Raw genomic sequence first — 19,394 nt, 5'->3', positions numbered from 1 at the left:
TCAAGAAAAGAACTCAGGTTACCATGGCTTCGTCTTCAAGACAAAAACAGAAAGGCAAGGGAAAGCAAACCACTTCTCAAGGTGTGTTAGAAGGATGGTTCGCTGGAAATGAAGAAGGCATCAATGCCTACATTCATGAAACAAGCAGGAAGCAGATCAACATACCCAAGGTGCTGGATTTCAACTGGCTGAAATCTGAAAAACTGGTAGAAACAAGGGCTGTGTTGAAACACCAGAAACTGAAAAAGATGCTGGAATTAACGGGTAATGTCTATCCTGACTTGGTTAAGGTGTTTTATACTAACCTCACATTGGATGGGAAGAATGTTGTCTCTTATGTGAAAGGGACAAAGATGAAGATCACAAGTGAGGTGTGGAATTCTGTGGCTGGAATAAAATATGCTGGACTGAAAGTAGGGAAAGGAAATACCAGTGGAATTTCAGAATTCAACAAGCTGCAATATTACAAAAGTTGCATGAGGAATCCTACAGAGAGCATAAACAGATTCCATGCAGGGCATTTGAACCTCACTCCACGTCTAGTTGCATACATCATAGCTTGGCAACTGATTCCTAGAGGGACAAACCATGCTGTCTTACATGAAGAGGATCTCATTCTCCTATATTGCATCATGAACCAGATTAAGGTAAACTGGGTGTTCATTGTCAACGAACACATGCTCAAGTCAAAAAGGTTGGCTGATTACAGATTTCCCTATGCTATTCTTGTTTCCAAATTAATTGATTACTTTGGTATTGATGTTACAAATGAGAGAAATGACCCTATCAAAGCTGTAAGTGAGATTGATACTTCAACTCTCACCAAAATGGGTTTCCACAAGATTGAAAACAAGTGGGTGGTCCTCAAGGAGAAGGACACTCCAGCAGAACATGAAGATGAGGATGAAGCTATTCCTATGGATGATGACTCTCCTGCTGCCCAATCTGAACATGAGGAAGTTGCTGCAAATGCCATAGTTGCCTATCAAAGTCCAGAATACCGTGAAGAACCAATGTCTATGTTTGAGAGGCAAGTGTTGTACCGTCTTGATGTCATGTCTGCAGAACAAAGGGCACACTTTGAGACTACTCATGCAAGGTTCCAACACCTTGATGATCAGATTGAAGGGGTTCAGGCACAGCTTGCAGAGCTTTACTACAAGAATCAGTAGTTTTCTGTTTTTAATGCTTTCCTTATCAGTTTTCAAGTTTATGTAATGTTGAACAATTTGGTTTCCTGGTTCTGAACTATTATGGTTATAATTTCTGCTTTATACCCCTGTATTCCCTATGCTTATATGCTGTTTGATGAATCCAAAGGGGGAGAAAAATAGCTCACCATGCTAGGTGATGCTAGCTGTAACAGGGAGTTAATTCTACACCTTTAAATCAATTCATATGCTATGCAATACTGCTGTTTTTTTCTGGTTTAAAATCTGGTGCAGTGCAGGTGCTTTTTTGGTTTAAAATCTGGTGCAGTACAAGTGCTTAAAGCAACAAAGCTATGAGGTTTAGCTATGGGGATTTGTCTCCATCAAACAGGGGGAGATTGTTGAAGATGGTTGCTGCCCCTTCAAGATTGTGTTTGATGAAGACTTGTATGTTGTGTTTGATGAAGACATTTATGTACTTTCCATGTATTTGTGTTTTGCTTTAAGTATGTCTTAGTTAGTGCTTAGAGGTAGTCTAAGAGTAGCTTTTTGCTGAGTAACTCACCTCATAACCACTGGCCATGTGTTAAGAACAAGTATAAGTTTTCTAAAACTGTTTTGCACATGTTTTACACAAAAACACGTTTTACTGCATAAAAATAAATCTGTTCTTTTCTAAATGAACAGATTCATTTTCTTCACTGATGCCTTGGCTAAAGTCTTGTAAAAATTGGATTTTGTGCATCAGGTATTTTGACTAAGTCTTTTTCTTTTCAAAACGACTGAGTTTTAAATTGTTAAACTTTCTCTGTTTTCGTTTTGAAAAATAAATCTGTTCATCTGTAAATGAATAGATTCTTTTTGCCTCTGGTGCCATATCATACTTAAACGTTTTTCAGTTTTATCTCAGCACCAGAATGGTTGACTAAGTCTCCTCACTTAACAGATTCTCTAACTGCTTTTGAAAATAAATCAGTTTATTTTATTTTCAATCTGTTCATTTTATAACAGCTTTAACTGTTTTTCAAAATTCTGTTATAAGCTGGCTTTCTATAAAATGCAAACTTGTTTTTTGAGTTTAATAACGATTCAAACAGTTTATACATTTGCAAAAAACAAGTTTTGACAGCAGAGAGTTAAGTGTTTTCAAGGATTAGCATTTGTTCTTCAAAGATTTCAAAAATCAAAAAGTGCTTGTTCTTGGTTTGGTTCCAAAAGCTTGGTGTGAGGTGCAGCTACTGTTCTAGCAATCTTGCCTACTGGTTTAAGCCAGATCTTTGTTACCTCAATCAGGTGTAGTCGTTTCACTTCTTATTACTTGTAAAAGTTTGGTTGAATCCTCTTCTTGATAGGTGTTCTTGGAGAGTGGATGTGTGTGTATGAGTGCTGAAATAGGTTTTTTCAGCAAGAGTACCTAAGTTCTTGTAGGTTTCAAGAACAGTGGGAAGTGTACTTGATTGTACTGTGTGTTAGTGAATTCCACCTGTTGTTGGTGAAGACTGGATGTAGCTCAGGTTGAGTGAACCAGTATAATTGTTTGTGTTCATTCTCTCCCTCACTCTGCAATTTCGATTCTGCATAATTGATAAAACAGCAAAGAAATAAATCTGTTCAATTGAAAATAAATCTGTTCTTTCTGGGCACTGTGCATACTGTTCTTAATCTCTGAAAAAGCTGTTTTAATCTGATAAGAACATATAAAATCTGCTAAAAGCCACTGGAACAGATTGACTGTGATAGGTTGCTCAAGAAACTGTCAACGCCATTAATTGAACCTTAAACAATTGCTTAAAGTTGAAGCTTGCTGTTCTGTGATTAAGTGTTCTTAATTTCTGGAAAATTGCTTAACATCAAGAAGAACATTCATAGTCTGTTATAAGCCACTGGAACAGCTTGTTTGCAAAGATCACTCAATTAATTAGCATGCTATCAATTGAACCTTAATTACTTGCTTGAAATTGAAGCTTGCAGTTTGTGTGTTTCACTGTTTTTCAAATCTGATATTTGTGTGTGTGCTGCTGGAAATTCTCACTACATAATCTTGTGATTAATCTTGCTGAATTAAAAGCTTTTCAAACAAAAAACAGTGCTGAAATAAATCTGTTCATTTTTACATAAATCGATTTATTTTCTGTAAAACTGGGTTAAACACTGTTTCTGCGAAGAAGTTTTAAAAGATCAATTCACCCCCCCTCTTGAACTTTGGCACTATTAAACCCAACAGAGTTGAGCTACTCACCCAATGTACCGAGTTCCAGCTACTGAGCACCAAGCACTTTGTCCAGTACAGTAATAAAGATTCATTTCCCTATAGATCAAATTAAATGTACCTACCGGTTATTTCCATCAAATGGTTCTTGTTGATTCTTATAGTGGTTATGTTGAATTGAGCGTTTACTACTAAGTCAAAGTTATAATTGATGGTCAAGGTATAACTCTTTCTACTTAATATTGTAACAGCCTAAGCATCATAATTTGATTGTAACTTGGTCCACTTAGCCACCGCCATGAGACAGTTGTTGTCATCTGCAACAATCTCTCCCTCAACAATTGTCCCACTAGAAATTGAACTCTTAGAATGTGGCTCAACCAACCTGGCCTATGCCACAGGAAATTTGTGCATCCTGCAACAATTGACTATGATACTAATTATTGGATCGAACGTAACACTAGGCCAAAAACTATAGTTGATAGTTAAGGCGCAATTGTTTCTACTTAAGAGCATAATAGTCCAAGCACCATGATTCAATTGTGACTTGGCCCACTTGGCCTTTGCCACGAGACAATTGATGCCACCTGCAACAGATTATTCTTTATGTTTAAACTTATTTTTTATTCCTTTTGTATTTGGTCTTTATTTTTATTTTTTTAGTTTTGAAGGTAGAGGTTTAAATACAAAATTTGGATGAGAGTTATGAACTTTCATAAACATCATAATAAAGAAAACAAAGTTTGTATTTTTTTTGGGGCTTAAGCATTTTAAAATTGGATGGCTTAAACCTACTTCTACAAAATTAGAAGAAACCTTGTATGAGTATTTAAGGGACTCAAAATACTTGAGTTTGACATAATAAGAAAATACTTAAGTAATGAGACTTAGAAAAATATCTTATTAATAACAATCATGATCATTACATTCTCAACTCCTCTATTTGTAACAATCACATTCTTTGAAAAAAAGAAATTAAATTTGTTGGAATGAATGTGTTTATTCTCGAGATATTGTTCTTAATTATTGTGGATATATTAATATAAAAATCCCTTATTTATAGAACTCACTCCCAACCTTAATATTGATAGATAAATATTGAGCATTCCCAACTTGCCTACAAGATCTTAGGATATGCCTTTGACAATTCCATTATGCTAATCGGAGTTGCATGAGGACACGGGTTATAACCATCATATCTCTGTCAAGATTATCTTTAATAAAATGTATGTCAAATTTAGTATGTTTGGTGATATCATGTTCTACTAGATTATGAGCAATGTCTGTGGTTGACTTGTTATCACAATACAATTGCATTGGGATGTTAACCTTTATTTTAAAGTCATCTAATATGATCTTCATCCAAAGTCTTTCACACACACCTTGAGCTAGGATTCAAAATTTAACTTATGCACTTGAATAGTGTACCTTATTTTATTTTTTTCTTCTCTAAGTCCCATACTTTCTCCCATAAACATATAGTACTTAGATGTGGACTTTTTGTCAATAACAAAACTTGCATAGTTTTGCATCAATGTATATCGTCAAGGTTAAAATGTCTTCTTTCTTGAATAGTAGTCCATTTTTAGGACTTGACTTCAATTACTGGAAAATTTTGTTAAGTACTTGTCTATGACCTTCTCTATGGTCATGCATAAATTATCTTACCACACTAATTGCATAAGAAAGTATGATATCATGTCTGATAAATGAATAAGTTTTCTTACACATTTTTTATATTGATTTTATTCTACAAAAGAGCTCACTTTCAATTTCATGATTCTATTCAATAGGAACTATTATGGTTTTATATCCTAACTTATTCTATTCAATTGGAACTATTAAGGTTTTATATCCTAACTCGCTTATTTATTTAAGGATATTGAGTATTTTCTTTGAAAGATGAAAATCTTTTTTTAATAAGTAACTTCTACTCCAAGGAAATATATAAGGTTTTCCACGTCTTTTAAATTGGGCCATCTATTTTTTCTTTGAAGACAAATTCTTTGTTTCATCATCTTATACAATAATCATGTGGACCAATAGTAGTGTAAGTTTAGTTGTAGCATACTGTTTTATGAATAAATTATGAACTCCTTGACTTTGGTTATATGCTAACAAAATCATTAATTTTGTAAATATTCCAAACCTTACTTTTAAAGATTACTTAAAGAACATATAAGGTCTTCTTTGGAAGGCATATCTTATTCTTTTCGCTATAGTTTCAAATCTTGAAGGAATCTCCATGTACATTTTTTTTTTCTTACGCTCCATAAAGAGATACATTTTTTCACATCCAACTGGTGTAAGTTTCATCCAAAATGACACTACAAGAAAATCATTAAATAGAAACTAATCTTAGAAACAAAAAATAACTAGTCACTAAATTAACTAAATTAGATACTATTTTAGTGACTAAAAAAGTTATTGGTATCTAAAATAGTTTTTGTTATTAATAAATAGTTTCTAAATTGGTATTTAATTAGTTACCCAAGTTTTAACTATCAAATTTTTTTTAAAGTTGGTAACTAATAATTGAAATTACTTTAGTACTAATAAATTTTTTAGTTTATAAAATAGTATCTAATTTAGTCAATTTAGTAATTAATTATTTTTTGTCTTTAAAATTGATTTTTATTTAATAATTTTTTTATAGTGTGAATTGCTAGTAACAAAACATTTCAAACTATATTTATCTTTCCTACAAGAAGAAAGGTCTCCTGATAATCAATTTTATAAATTTGAATATATCTCTTAATAATCAATCTAGTTTTAAATTTATATACAAGAGAAAAGAAATATTTATTGATTATCACGATAATTACATTCTCAACTCCTCTATATCACCATTACACTCTCTTAACAAGGAAAATAAAATATGTTGGAATGAAGGTATAGATTATTGGGATATTTTTTGATAACTTGCAAGAAATGTTCAATGCCTATAAGTTATACTTCAATTATCGTATTCTGTAAGTTATACTTGAATTCTTCCATTACCACACAAACATACTTTTTGCTTACTAATTGATCACTTGCATAATTTAAGTAAATATTGTTTTAGAATCTATAAAATTGAATAACATCTTTGTACGGTCTCTATAATTGAGTATTGTCTTCCATGTGACTCACAAAGCATAAATGTGTTCTAGTGCAACTTTTTGTTTGTCATTCTTTTTATTGGGCTTTGAATTACAGCCTTTCTTTTTCTCTTACGAAAAGCACATATAAAATGTTTTCTCCTATGCCTCTTTATAAAATTGTTTATTATTTATACTAAAAATACAAATCAAATCAGAAAGTATCAAGTCACAACTAAATTTAGCGTTTTCGCAGCTAAATGGAGGATGAAGCAACGCTAAGAAACAAAACCAACTTAATTAAAGCAATTAAATTGATATTTGCTTGTGATGTAAGGCAAAAAAAAATGAATATGATTTAAGCAACTAGGGTAAATACAAAACCACGAAAGTTCCCATTCCAGAGGCAAAGCTAAGATTTGAGGAAAGCTTGTGATTGTAATAGTTGTAAGTAATTTATAATATAGTAGTAGCAATAGTAATAGTTGTAAATAATTTATATATAAGAGCAGCCATTGTTGTAATGTATAAGCAATTTATAAAACATGGAGAGTTTACTCTAAATTATTTGTTGAGTTTTCAGGAGAACTTTCAATCTCACCACAAAACTGTTATGCCTATTGATCTTCCTCTAGTATCTACAACACTTTTCTTCCTCCCTTGCTCATACTTGCTTAGCTTTTTCTAACTAATTATTCTCACGTCCTGCTTCATTTTTTTTTCTAATCAATTTTCTCTATTTATTCAGTAAAAAAAGGAATAAAAAAATTGTAGCAGTACACTTTATAAAATAGAAAATCGAAAGTGGGGCTCTTTAAAAATGGAACGGGACTACCATAAATTTTAATTTTAACAAAATTTAATCAAGAGTGTATGGAAAAATAATGTTAGTAGCATTTCATGCCAAAAAAAAGAGGAAGGAGAGACATTTGCCTCAGTAACCGTTATTTAAACAAAAGTTAAAACTATAGTTTTATTATTATTAAATTGAGTTAGAAGTGCTTTAAAATTGAACTAAGATTGATCTAGTTTGTAGTTCAACCAAATACTTGTAAAATGTATTCGAAAACAAAGAATTAAAAATTTTAAGCGACGGAATACAGCACAAGGGGGTAGTAGGGTACTGGATGAATAGTGTTACTACCCAAGCAATTTTATCACAATTATTAAAATGATGCCATAAACTACCACCATTGTCGGAGCTGAGTTATACAGAATCGCATATCCTGCATTGGACATTGGTAAATGAGGTTTACAATAACTTTCTTTAAAAATTTCGAAAATAAACAGGTTTGTAGAAACAATAAAAAATGAATAATATTAGTACAGCAACCCCTGGATTCAGGGGGTATGGATTCGGGCAGCCAGAGCATGGTGAGTTATAAAAAGAGGCAGGTTGCAACATAAAAAATAGGTTTACCCTTAAATCATAAAAAGCGATACGAGTTAGCTACAAATGATTAGATGCACTCATAGGTATACAGCACATCTGTTTTCCGAACAACTTCAGCAGACAAATATAGATGCAGAATATCAAAATCCTTGTACAATGCAATACATGAATAATGAGCAACTCAAATCAGAACGCCACTTAAGCTGAACCCTCTTCTTTGGTTTCGTCCTCTGTTGGCTTTGCAGTGGGCACAGGTGATGGAGAGGACTCCACTCCCATCTCTGCTCTTAGATCATTGATGCTTTGCTCTAACTCATTTATACGGCTTCCCATATCATCAAGTACAGCAATGTCAAGAAAAACATTTTTTCCACAGTTTTCACGTATTTGGCAAGTCTACAACACTTGGGTAATAAAACTGGAAGCACAGTCATCCTGCCTCAGCCAAAACATGATATCATATATACACAAATGGTTCTAAACCGCACAGGTGATTACTTTGAGTTCACAAGGAAAAGGTCAAGGTGCAGTTGTGCACATTTGTAATTTATCATCAGGGTTACTGTGTATGTCAAGGTTTTACCCCTCCCAATAGCTTAAGCTAATAGGTGACAGCACATATCTGGATCCTAACAATGTATACATGCAATCATGTTATTGGCTTGAGTACTGATGACATGAATCCATTTTCATGGGCATTGGAGTGATGCCAGTGATTTACAAAACAGAAGTATATTCATATATTGGTAACAAAACAACACAAATAATCAAATGAAACAATATAAACTGAAACGAACGGATCACAGTTTAACATTGAATAAATCACAGTTCATGGGCATTTGATGTGGCCAGTGATTTACAAAACAGAAACAGATTTATAACAAAACGTTATCAAATGAAACAATGTGAACTGAAACTAGCAGATCACAGCTTAACATTATATAATTCAAAGTTCATGGGCATTAGAGTGTTTCCAGTGATGTACAAAACAGAAATAGATTTATATATTGGTGACAAAACAGAAATAGATTTATATATTGGTAACAAAACACAAATAATCAGATGAAATGAAACAATGTGAACTGAAACTAACAGATCACAGTTTAACATTATATAAACAAACTTTTTGAGGATTCATTAATTCCTAAACTAACTTCCCAATGTGATTCCTAGCAAGACAGTTGAGTAAAATATAGGTAAGTTGTCAACAGAATGTAAGTCACCTTAGGGAGTTTGTATGAAGAAAAACTTTTCTTATTTGATCTACTATTTTCCCTTTTAGTTACAAAAAATACAACTCCTGGTTTTAAAATTTTGAACCAAAATTGTTAGAATAGAAAATAAAAACATAATTAAAAAAAATTGTTTTCACTGTTTCCTATACAAACTTTTGGAAATAGAAAAAAAATATATATTTTCTCAAACCAAACACCTCCACCCAGACTAGCCCTTTGAATCAATTCTAAGGAGAAGGGGGAAGGAGAGAAAAAAAAAACAGATGCAGTCAAGCACAAATTATCATTGTCCTAGATTAATTTCCTAAACAAATTCCAACTAGCACATTTAAAGAACTTGAAAAGCACACAAAAAGGATATTCTTTGTAACAATGGAGTCGGACATTGTCTGGAACCTATTTTGCTGGAAACAAAATTCTAGTTAGCAGCAGTGGAACATACTCAAAAAAATCATAAATGCAGCTCTAAAAACTATACTATACAACTCACCATCTGCTGAAGAAGATTTTGCACCTGGAAGCAGACAAAGTAGGGTAGACAAAGGTCAGAAATCGATTCCGTTAACAAAGACATCATGAAACTTAAACAAACTGCAGCAAATTAGGATAAAAAACATGCAAAGTGACCATTTTACAGTGTAAATAGAAACCAGCCACATCAAAGATAAAAATTGAAGAGAACAACATGAAATAATTGATTTATAAAAACAAATAATAGCTTACAAAGGCAGTCATATCAGCAGGGTTTTGCTTAGGGTCCTGTGAATCGTGTCCGTCCTGCAGTCATGAAGGGAAAAAAATGAGTATAATGCACAATAGGCCTCTCGAATTTAATGCTGAAACGAGATCCCAAATTCGTAAAACCCTAATCTCAAAGACATGCAGAATCGGATTCAAGAAACAACAACACGATAAATTGGATATAGTCTCTTAACAAAGAAGATACAAAGAATCAAAAATCGGAGAAAGAACACAAACCATGGATGATTTTTGATGCAGCTGCAAAATATTCTGCTCCGCGGTCTCAATTCAAAATGATATGAGATGCACCTATGAGACCGTTTCAATTTAATCTCACCCTACAAGTTATTGCGTAAGTACAAAACTACCCTTTTAGTTCTTGAAGCCTTCTGATTTTGATTTTATTATTTTAAGTTTGTACATTAGATATCAGAACAACAAACAAAAATTTAGCACTTTTTTTCAAAAATTATAGTTTAACACTCCAGCCAAAATCCTTCTACTTTACAACTCATTCCAATAATATAATAATATATATTAATAATTTATATTAAAATATAAAATAAAACTAAAAGAATAATATATTGAGTTGTGATGAAAGAGTAAATTTTTAATGACATCAACATAACAACACTCCTTTTTTTTAACCATCCAAATAAACATTGTTTTTATAAAAATAGCTTGTAATGTTAAATATTTATTTGTTTTTATAATAGATTAGTATCAACCATATTGGAATATTATCTTCTTATATCACTAACCATTAACAGACTATATTCTAACAAATTACAAATATTTTAATGGAATTATAATAAAATTTGCTATGCAACCAATTATTAGTAAATAGTTTATTGAGAGATATATTATTTTCAAGCTTGACAAAAGTATTACTTGATAGAATTTTACTAATTTTATTTCAAGTCTTGAAATGATTTTCATCCAACAGAAATTAGGTTTTATCATTATCAAGCTACTCTCGTGGATAAGATATGTCGGGATAGTATTCAATTAAAAAAAATAATGTTACTATAATATATTATGATATTGCTTTTAGGTGTACATATTCCTTTTTTATCAATTTAGATGAAAACTAGATTAAATAATTAATTAATTAATTATAAATTCAATATCTTCCGTTTTCAAACACTAATGAGAGAAAAATTGGAAAAATAATATTGTTGAATATATATATATATATATATATATATTATGATAATATTTTTTGTTTTTTTTTTCTTCATTACTTAAAAAAAAGTACTGCATACATATTCAAATACGTTTAGTTAAAAAAGTTAAGATAAATATACAATTTTTTATATGTTTATAAATTTTTATTTTTTTATTTGATGATCTTCAAATATTGAACTTCCACGTTCATAATTAGTTCCGTTTTAGATCAAGAATTATTTTATGGATGGCAAACTAAAAGGATATTATATTAATAGTTTTTAATGCATATTAACATAAGATTAATTTCACATTAATATTATTACTTTTAATAAATATATTTGACAATTACTAAAAATTGAACGCAATTACTTCAAAAAAATATTAATGAAATTAAAATAAAATTAATAGAATTAAAGTTTTTATACTAAATTATTTTTATTTTTATTGTACTTAAAATGAAATATTAATATTTATAGTACTAAATCAACTATTTAATTAAAATTTCATTAGTGAATCTTTTATTAGAGATAAAAGTAATATCATGTTTCTCCTATTTCAAACTTTTTTATTATTGTTTCAAACATCCTTCACGACAAAATTAGTATTATTTGAATTACAACCACTTTTAAGTAAAATGAGTATTTTTTGAAACATAGTCAATTCTAGTTCAAATGAACATTTTTTATAATGCAACAACTCTTAAATAAAACAAGTATTCTTTGAAACACAATCACTCCTAATTAAGACGAGTATTCTTTGAACTCGACCACTTTTAGCTAAAACTGAATATTCTTTGTACATAATCATTTTCGACTAAACAAAGTATTATTTGAACAATAGATACTTCAAGATACAAACCATAACAATCATTCCTAACTATGATAAGAAAATTAGTGATCCACAAATCACATGGTTGCTCATTAACGTATTTCAAAGTATACAAGGTTATTCTCTCTCTTCTAGTTTGTTAAGTAAACATGAACAATGTTCTTTAAGAAAAATCTAAGGATACATAAACTTGAGCCGTTTTTAGCACAATGCACAATGACTTCAAATAAGCGCTAAAGAATATAACTATTGCAAATTTGTTATGGGCATTAGGCAGTTTCAGCTCACTTAATTGGTGCTCATGTGTCTTGTGAGCTTATTTGTGAAAGATGCATTAAATGCACTCCAAGCAAGCAACAATAATTGCTCATTTATATTTTACTAACATCCCAATAGTTGAATATACTTATCTTTTCTTGGATAGTGTACCTTTACTTGTTGACAAAACAAATAGTCTTTCCAAAGTTGGCAAAGGTGGCATCAGGGAGTTGTTGAAGTAAGCAACTTTAGCTCTTCATCTAAGATATTATTGATGTGATGTGAGTTGATTTTTAAATGTTTTCATTTATGATGACACTTTTACTTAAGGTTGGGATTTTAGCAATTTATGGTGAGAACCTAAGAAAGATTCTCACTGGACACGAACTTAACCAAGTGGTTAAGTAAGTGTGAAGGTTCACTTCACATAGGCAAAGATGAAAAACAAGATTAGTGAGGATGAGATGCAATTGCATAATTGAAATGGCGATAAGGTAAACATCAATGGTGGACATGGCCTCCCAAATGATGCACCATACTCATGATTATGAGTGAAACCCAAGAGCAACAAATAAGAGAACTAAGAGACAAAAACATAAAATTGAATGGAGAAAATGGAAGGAAATGGAATGAGAAAACTTATGGTGGTGGGTGAGAAATGTCACGCCACTTGGAGGGTGGTTTTGCTCCAAGATGAGTGTGTTGGTCGTCACTTAAGAGCTTCCCAAATCACTCAAGATAAGACCTCAAACCTAAGAGGACATAAGCCTCACTAAGATCTCACACTAGTTGTGTAGAGTTTTTTTACTTCATTCAAATTCAGCTTGTAAAATACAATGGGTAGGTCTCCTATTTATAGGTGAAGGAGCCTTGGAAAACAAGCAAGAGGGGTAGGATGGGAAAAGGGAAAAAATGGGCAGCCTTAGGGTTTGACTTCAAACCCACACCCTAGGCTTGTCCTTCTAGAAACTAGGTCAAATTGTCTTCCTAAAGGGCTAGGAACAAGCTAAAATGATACCTATAGCCCCTATTATGCTAAAGGCACCTTATTCTAGCCTGTCTTTGCTATTTGGACCCTTAAAGTGAGTCCAATTTATTTACAACTTGTTTTATTCTTTAAAAAGACTAGCAGGAAGAACATTAGATGCTCTGGTTTATGTCCATTTCTTCCTTTAGTGAGGTCTGCTAAATCCTTGGTGAGGTCTTCATTTGATTGTTGAGATGACTTCTCATAGTGTGCATCCTTGGTCATCTCCTTGTTGGCTTGGTTTGCATCATGTGACTTGTTCATCAACACCATTGGATGGCATGGTCTAAAAAAACTAGGGAAGTTAACATAACCTTTTGGTCCTCGGTGACCTTATACACATTAAAGAGATGTTCAACTTTAGCTTTTCATTCTAAATACAAAGTACGGTCATTGGACCCACTAAAACTAGGTAACTTTACTAAATCAAAAGAATGGTGTGGTTGTTGTTGGTGTTGATGGTGTCGTTTGTCAAAATTGTGCACTCGCCAATCATGTTCTTAACTCCCATAGTGCATGGAATGTCTAGTTGCTCTTGGCGGATCCCATCTCCTTTCTTGAGTTTGCCTTGCTTGAGCTTCTTCTAGTCTTTGCAATCTTTTCGCTAGTTGGCTTATTTCCTTATCTTTATGGACCATTCGCTTCTTAACCTCCACAAGTTCTCCCAAAAGGTGGGTTTTGTGATGTGATTGTGGTTTTGAAGATTCACCTAAAGACAAATGATCCATAATGTTTGCACAAAGAAATCAAACAATTAGTGAAAAAAGAAGTTAGAATACACTCTCTCAAGTTTGCATCACTTTTGGTGAAAAGAAATCAAGAGGATAACACTCAAAGCACTCAAAAAAAAATTATCCTCTCAAAAAGGTCTATCTTGGTGTTGAAAAGTTCTCAAGTGAAAGATGACAAAGTCAAACACACTTTATCTCAAAGAACCACAACAAAACTTAAGAAATTTGAAAAGATAATCAAGAAAAGCTCAAAACAAGAAAGCTAAACCAAATTTGTGAAAAGAGATTATGACAAAACTTGAAAAGGAAAACAAGCAAGAAAAAAGGCACACACAAAAAAAACTCTAAGATACCTACTAAACTTTTAACAATGAAACTTTCTTTAGAAATTTGTCAAAGAAGGATAAAAATTCCACTAAGGTTGAAATCAATTTCCAATCAAGATGAACCCAAAATTTTGAAAATGTTGTTCTTTGAAAGATTGGAACACAATTTAGCTTGCGCAACTTCTTTTTCTCTTTTTTTTATACTTGTTTGTGGATTATGGAAATGAAATTTTCATAGCTTTGATCATGCATATTTTCATATAACTCCAATTTTCACAAAAAATGTTTGATATTCAAAATAGTTTATCACTTGAAATCTTTTGTTTGGAACTTAAATATACTTCTACTAAAACAAGTTTCTAATTACTTATAAACTTTCACAATTAAAAGCAAGTAAGTAGAGGCAAAAATATAAGGACTCCTAGAACACTAAAGAACATATGACTCAAGGCAAAGAAGCAAGAACAATAAAAAGACATAAAGGAACATTCAAAAAAGCGAAACAATGTTATTGAACAAGGTAAATGCTGAATTTAAAAGCAAGAAAGTAAAGGGATGAAATTAAAAGTGCTTGAAAGGAAAGACAAGAATTTAAAGGTACTTGAATGTAAAGACAAGGAATTAAAGATGCAAGAAAGTAAAATGACAATCAACTCTAAGCAAGATAAGCTCAAAAACCAAAGCTCGGAATACCACATGATGTGAGTTGTTTTTTAGATGTTTTCATTTATGGTGACATTTTTACTTAAGAATGGGATTTTAACAATTAAATAGTGAGGACCTAAGGAAGATTCCCACTGGACACTAACTTAACCAAGTGGTTAAGTAAGTGTGAAGGTGCACTTCACAGAGGCAAAGATGAAAAACAAGATATGGTGAGAATGAGATGCAATTGCAAAATTGAAAAAAAGGGCACAAGGTAACATCAATGGTGGTCATGGCCTCCCAAATGATGCACCTTACTCATGATTATGAGTGAAACCCAAAAGCAACAAAGAAGAGAAACAAAGAGACAAAAACATAAATGGAATGGAGAAATGGAAGGAAAATGGAATGAGAAAACTTATGATGGTAGGTAAGAAATGTCAGCCCACTTGGAGGGTGATGTGCTCCAAGATGAGTGTGTTGGCCGCCACTTAAGAACTTCCCAAATCACTCAAGATAAGACCTCAAACCTAAGAGGACATAAGCCTCACTAAGAGCTCACACAATTTGTGCCAAGTTTCTTTACTTCATTCAAATTCAACTTCAAAATACAATGAACCTTGGAGAACAAGCGTGAAGGGTAGGATGTGAAACACTAAAAAAAAAGGGCATCCTTAGGGTTTGACTAAGTCAAACTCGCACCCTAGGCTTGTCCTTCTAGAAGCTAGGTCAAAATCTCTTCCTAAAGGGCTAGAAACAAGCTAAAATGATACTCGGTGGTTGACAAAGGTGGCATCAGGGAGTTGTTGAAGTAAGCAACTTTAGCTCTCCATTTAAGATATTATTGATGTGACTTGTGCTTGAACAAATCTTCTTGGCAGACGAAAGTAACATTCCCTAAAACATAGAATAAGCATGTGTATATTTGTGTAGTACAAGATTAGCTTTTTCCCTAACACTACTTATCAACAAAATAACAAGTTATCTTTTTTTACTAGTAATAGAAAAACACACAACATTTAACTTTCTAAGTTAAAATAAAATAGGTTCAAGATTCTTACAATCATCATTACAAAAACTACTTCCATTTAATTCTTTAAATCTGATTCAATTTTGATTAATTTTGAGATAGGGTTTGCAAAACCTATACTTTAAATAAAATGCCATTAGAGTCTATCCACGCATTAAATGTTCTTTATGTGTTATTAAATTTGTGTGGCTTCATTGAGATTAAAACTATTTTCATTTATTATCTCATTTCCTTTCATTAGTAATGAATTGAGTTCATTGTACATATTTATCTTAATTTTGTATTTTTACCTTATTTGACCATTTCTCATTATTTTGTCCATAATTGTTTTTGTAAATATTATTTTTGGTTGATTCTTTTGTATTAGATTATACATTTCTAAGACTTCATAATGAACATATGATTCGTTGGATTTGAGTTCTTTACTATTGTTTATTAATTTTTGAATTTGATACATATTTGTTGAAGAACCCAAGCGGGTTAGTTTTTCCTTGTTTTTTAGTTTGAACTTCTGTAATTGGATGTATGGAGTTAATTAAAGTCCACATTTAGGCCACATTTTCATAAGAATTTAGAGCATATACATAGTTTAATTATGCTTTAAACTATAGACATAAGTCATTTTACAAAATTTTAGAGTTTTAAGAATTGTCTCTTAATCTTCTTTCCTCTAAATTTTCCTTTTTAACTTTTCCTCTTCTCCTCTCTTTCTCTCTTGAATTCTTTTGATGTTCTTTATTCATGGAGAACTAAATCTTGATGATCAATTAACGAAATCAAGATCAAACAAGTTGAATTAAGTTTTGTACCGATCTTTTAAGGCTTCGAGTTTGTTCTTCTCATATCTAATTTTGGTTTTTCTCTTTGTGATGGCAAATTACATTTATGATTTTAGAATTAAAATTAGGAATCGATTGAATCTTTATTTGATAACTGAATACGAATTAAATTGAATGATATTGAGATTTAATTTGTATAAATGGTTTAGTAGATTAATTATTCAAACTTGAAACTAAATCTGAAGAGAATTATGATAAGATGATTATTTGGTTCGTGAATTTGTGGATTGATTTGTTTTAATCATTTGATTTCGATTTTTCATCTCTATTGTTTTTTGCATTTGCATTTAACAATCTTATATCTCTAAAAATTGAATATAATAAACATGTCTTCTAAAAATTGACCTTGATTGGATTCTATATTGCAAAACTTAGATAAACTAAGTACCTTTAAGTACAAATATGACATTATAAATCACTTGAGTAATGCACATTTTTTATTATATGTTCAAAATTTTAATTTAGGTTCTCTTTTAGTCCTCTCTCTTTGCATCTCAACCTTCACTTTTTTTCCTCTCTACAAATTTCAACCATCTTTATTTTATTTTATTTCTATTTTAAAATTTAAAATTCAAATCCAATTACTTCACACAAAAATCTACAATAATTCTAAAAATAACACATAAAAATATATTGTAAATTTCACACACATATTAAATTAAATTAAATAACATTTTAGAATTTATATACAAAATTGATTGAAAGTTTCTCTTAATATGTTTTTTATTCACAAAAGTTATTGGTTGGTTTAAAAGTATTGATTGGAACAAATTGATAATTATTTTTACACCCTTTTTTTAAAGGTTTTCTAAGTCTTAAGCATATAAACGAAATTTCTAATATTAGTAATTGTGAATTTCACCAATTTTGTTTGAAGTTTAGATATTGATTTCCGCATACCTCTCGAGTAATTAGAGTTTATAACCATCAAGCGACACTTATGGAATTAAATATAAATTGTTTGTATTTTTACATGAATGGATAATTGAGTATTATTAAGAAGTGGACTTTAAGCCTAACTCAACCTCATAAAATCAGCTTATGAGGTGAGGTTTGCACCCACTTATATACTATGAAATGTCTTAATCTCTAGTCGATGTGGGATCTCCAACACACACCCCTCGCATCGAGGCTACCAACTCGTGCATGGGACTATATATTATGGGTGTTCTGATAACGGTCCGAGAACAGGTGGTCTGGCCCAACAAACAATCGCTAGGATAAGCTCGAAATGACTCTGATACCATATTATAAATAAAGAACTGAGATAAAATAAAGGAAAAAAGGAAGGAAAAAGATATGAAAAGGAATATTTCTTTTATTTTATTTTCCTTGATTCAATCAAAGCAAAGAGTCTAAATATATATACAAGCAGTACACTCATCATTCTAGGTAACGAAAGAGACAGTGTAAAATAAAGAGTCAATAAAGACTAGAATAAGAAAAGACAAAATAAAGGTTAGACATATGTACAAAGAGAAACAATTAAGAATTAGAAAAGACAAAATTAATATTAGTTTCCTTCTAGAAACCTTGTATCCATATATTTTGTTAGCCCCCCACAAGCTAGAGAGTATATATTGATGAGACCCAACTTGGAACAAATACTGTTAAAAGATTGAGGACTTAAGGTTTTGGTATAAATGTCAGTCAGTTGCTCTATGGTAGAAATGGGATAGAAATGGGAAGCAGATGTAGGAGACTCTTCTTCAATTTTTCCCTAACAATGTGCAATCTATTTCTATGTGTTTCGTACGCTCATGAAACACTAGATTTGTTGCAATGTATCTTGTTGAGTCATTGTCACGATATAAAAGAGATGGTTGCTCAAAAGGAACTTTGAAATCTTGAAGGAGATAAGTTAGCCATTGAATTTCACAAGTAACAGTGGCCATTGCCCTGTATTCGGCTTCACAAGAACTTTTTGATATTGTTCCTTGCTTCTTTGATTTCCAAGATATGAGGGAATTCCCAAGATACACACTAAACTAGTCACAAATTGTCTTGAATCACTACAGATGCCCTAATCACTATCACAAAAGGCTTTTAAATGAGTTGAAGTCTTGGAAGAGAAAAATAAACCAAGATTCGAAGCTCCTTTAATATATCTGAGAATTCTAATTGTTGCATTATAGTGAGCAATTGCAGGCTTAACAATAAATTGAGAAAGTTGTTGCACATAAAAGGTTATGTCAAGTCGGGTATTAGTAAGATACATAAGTCTTCCAATCAATATTCTATAGGCTTCAACATCTGTGAAAGGAACACTTCTAGTAGAAGATAATTTTGCATGATTATCAGTTGGAGTAGGTGCAGGTTTGCAAGCTAAAAGATGTGCATCTGTTAACAATTCCAGTGCATATTTCTTTTGATTCATCATTATCCTTTTCTTACTTCTTGCTATTTAAAGACCAAGAAAATATCTTAAATTCTCAAGATCCTTAATCTTGAATGTTTGATTCAAGACTTGTTTAATTTGCTCAATCTCCTCTTTATCATTTCCTACCAATATTATACCATCCACATACACCAATAATGTTGTAAAAGATCCTTCAGAAGAATTAATGAACAGGGAATGATCATTCATAGATTGAGTATATCTCATAGAAAGCAAAAAGGATGCAGTTTGGCAAACCACTCTCTGTTGGCTTACTCAAGGCCATATAAAGTCTTTTTTTAATTTACAAACTTGTCGTGGTTGAATAGAATTCAATCCAGGAGGAGCAACCAT

At 31.5% G+C, this 19,394-nt stretch overlaps 2 protein-coding genes across 2 annotated transcripts; both read right to left on the bottom strand.

Moving 5' to 3' along the window:
* Positions 1–7,836: 7,836 nt before the first annotated feature.
* On the bottom strand, positions 7,837–10,309 carry LOC137827723 (heat shock factor-binding protein-like). The gene is made up of 5 exons (XM_068634012.1): positions 10,047–10,309; positions 9,792–9,845; positions 9,559–9,582; positions 9,430–9,472; positions 7,837–8,174 (listed from the first exon to the last, which is right to left on the bottom strand). Exons 1-5 carry the CDS (start codon positions 10,047–10,049, stop codon positions 8,032–8,034), a joined length of 267 nt encoding a protein of 88 aa, XP_068490113.1. The 5' UTR covers positions 10,050–10,309; the 3' UTR covers positions 7,837–8,031.
* An 8,377-nt stretch (positions 10,310–18,686) lies between these two features.
* Positions 18,687–19,040, bottom strand: LOC137829058 (uncharacterized mitochondrial protein AtMg00810-like). Its single transcript, XM_068635854.1, has one exon. The coding sequence runs from the start codon at positions 19,038–19,040 to the stop codon at positions 18,687–18,689; it is 354 nt and encodes a 117-aa protein (XP_068491955.1).
* Positions 19,041–19,394: the final 354 nt, after the last annotated feature.

This window comes from Phaseolus vulgaris, chromosome 7 (genome assembly GCF_000499845.2).
Source record: "Phaseolus vulgaris cultivar G19833 chromosome 7, P. vulgaris v2.0, whole genome shotgun sequence".
NCBI lineage: Eukaryota > Viridiplantae > Streptophyta > Magnoliopsida > Fabales > Fabaceae > Phaseolus > Phaseolus vulgaris.
The sequence above is the reverse complement of the archived record's forward strand: the minus strand, read 5'-3'. Positions and strand labels throughout refer to the sequence as shown.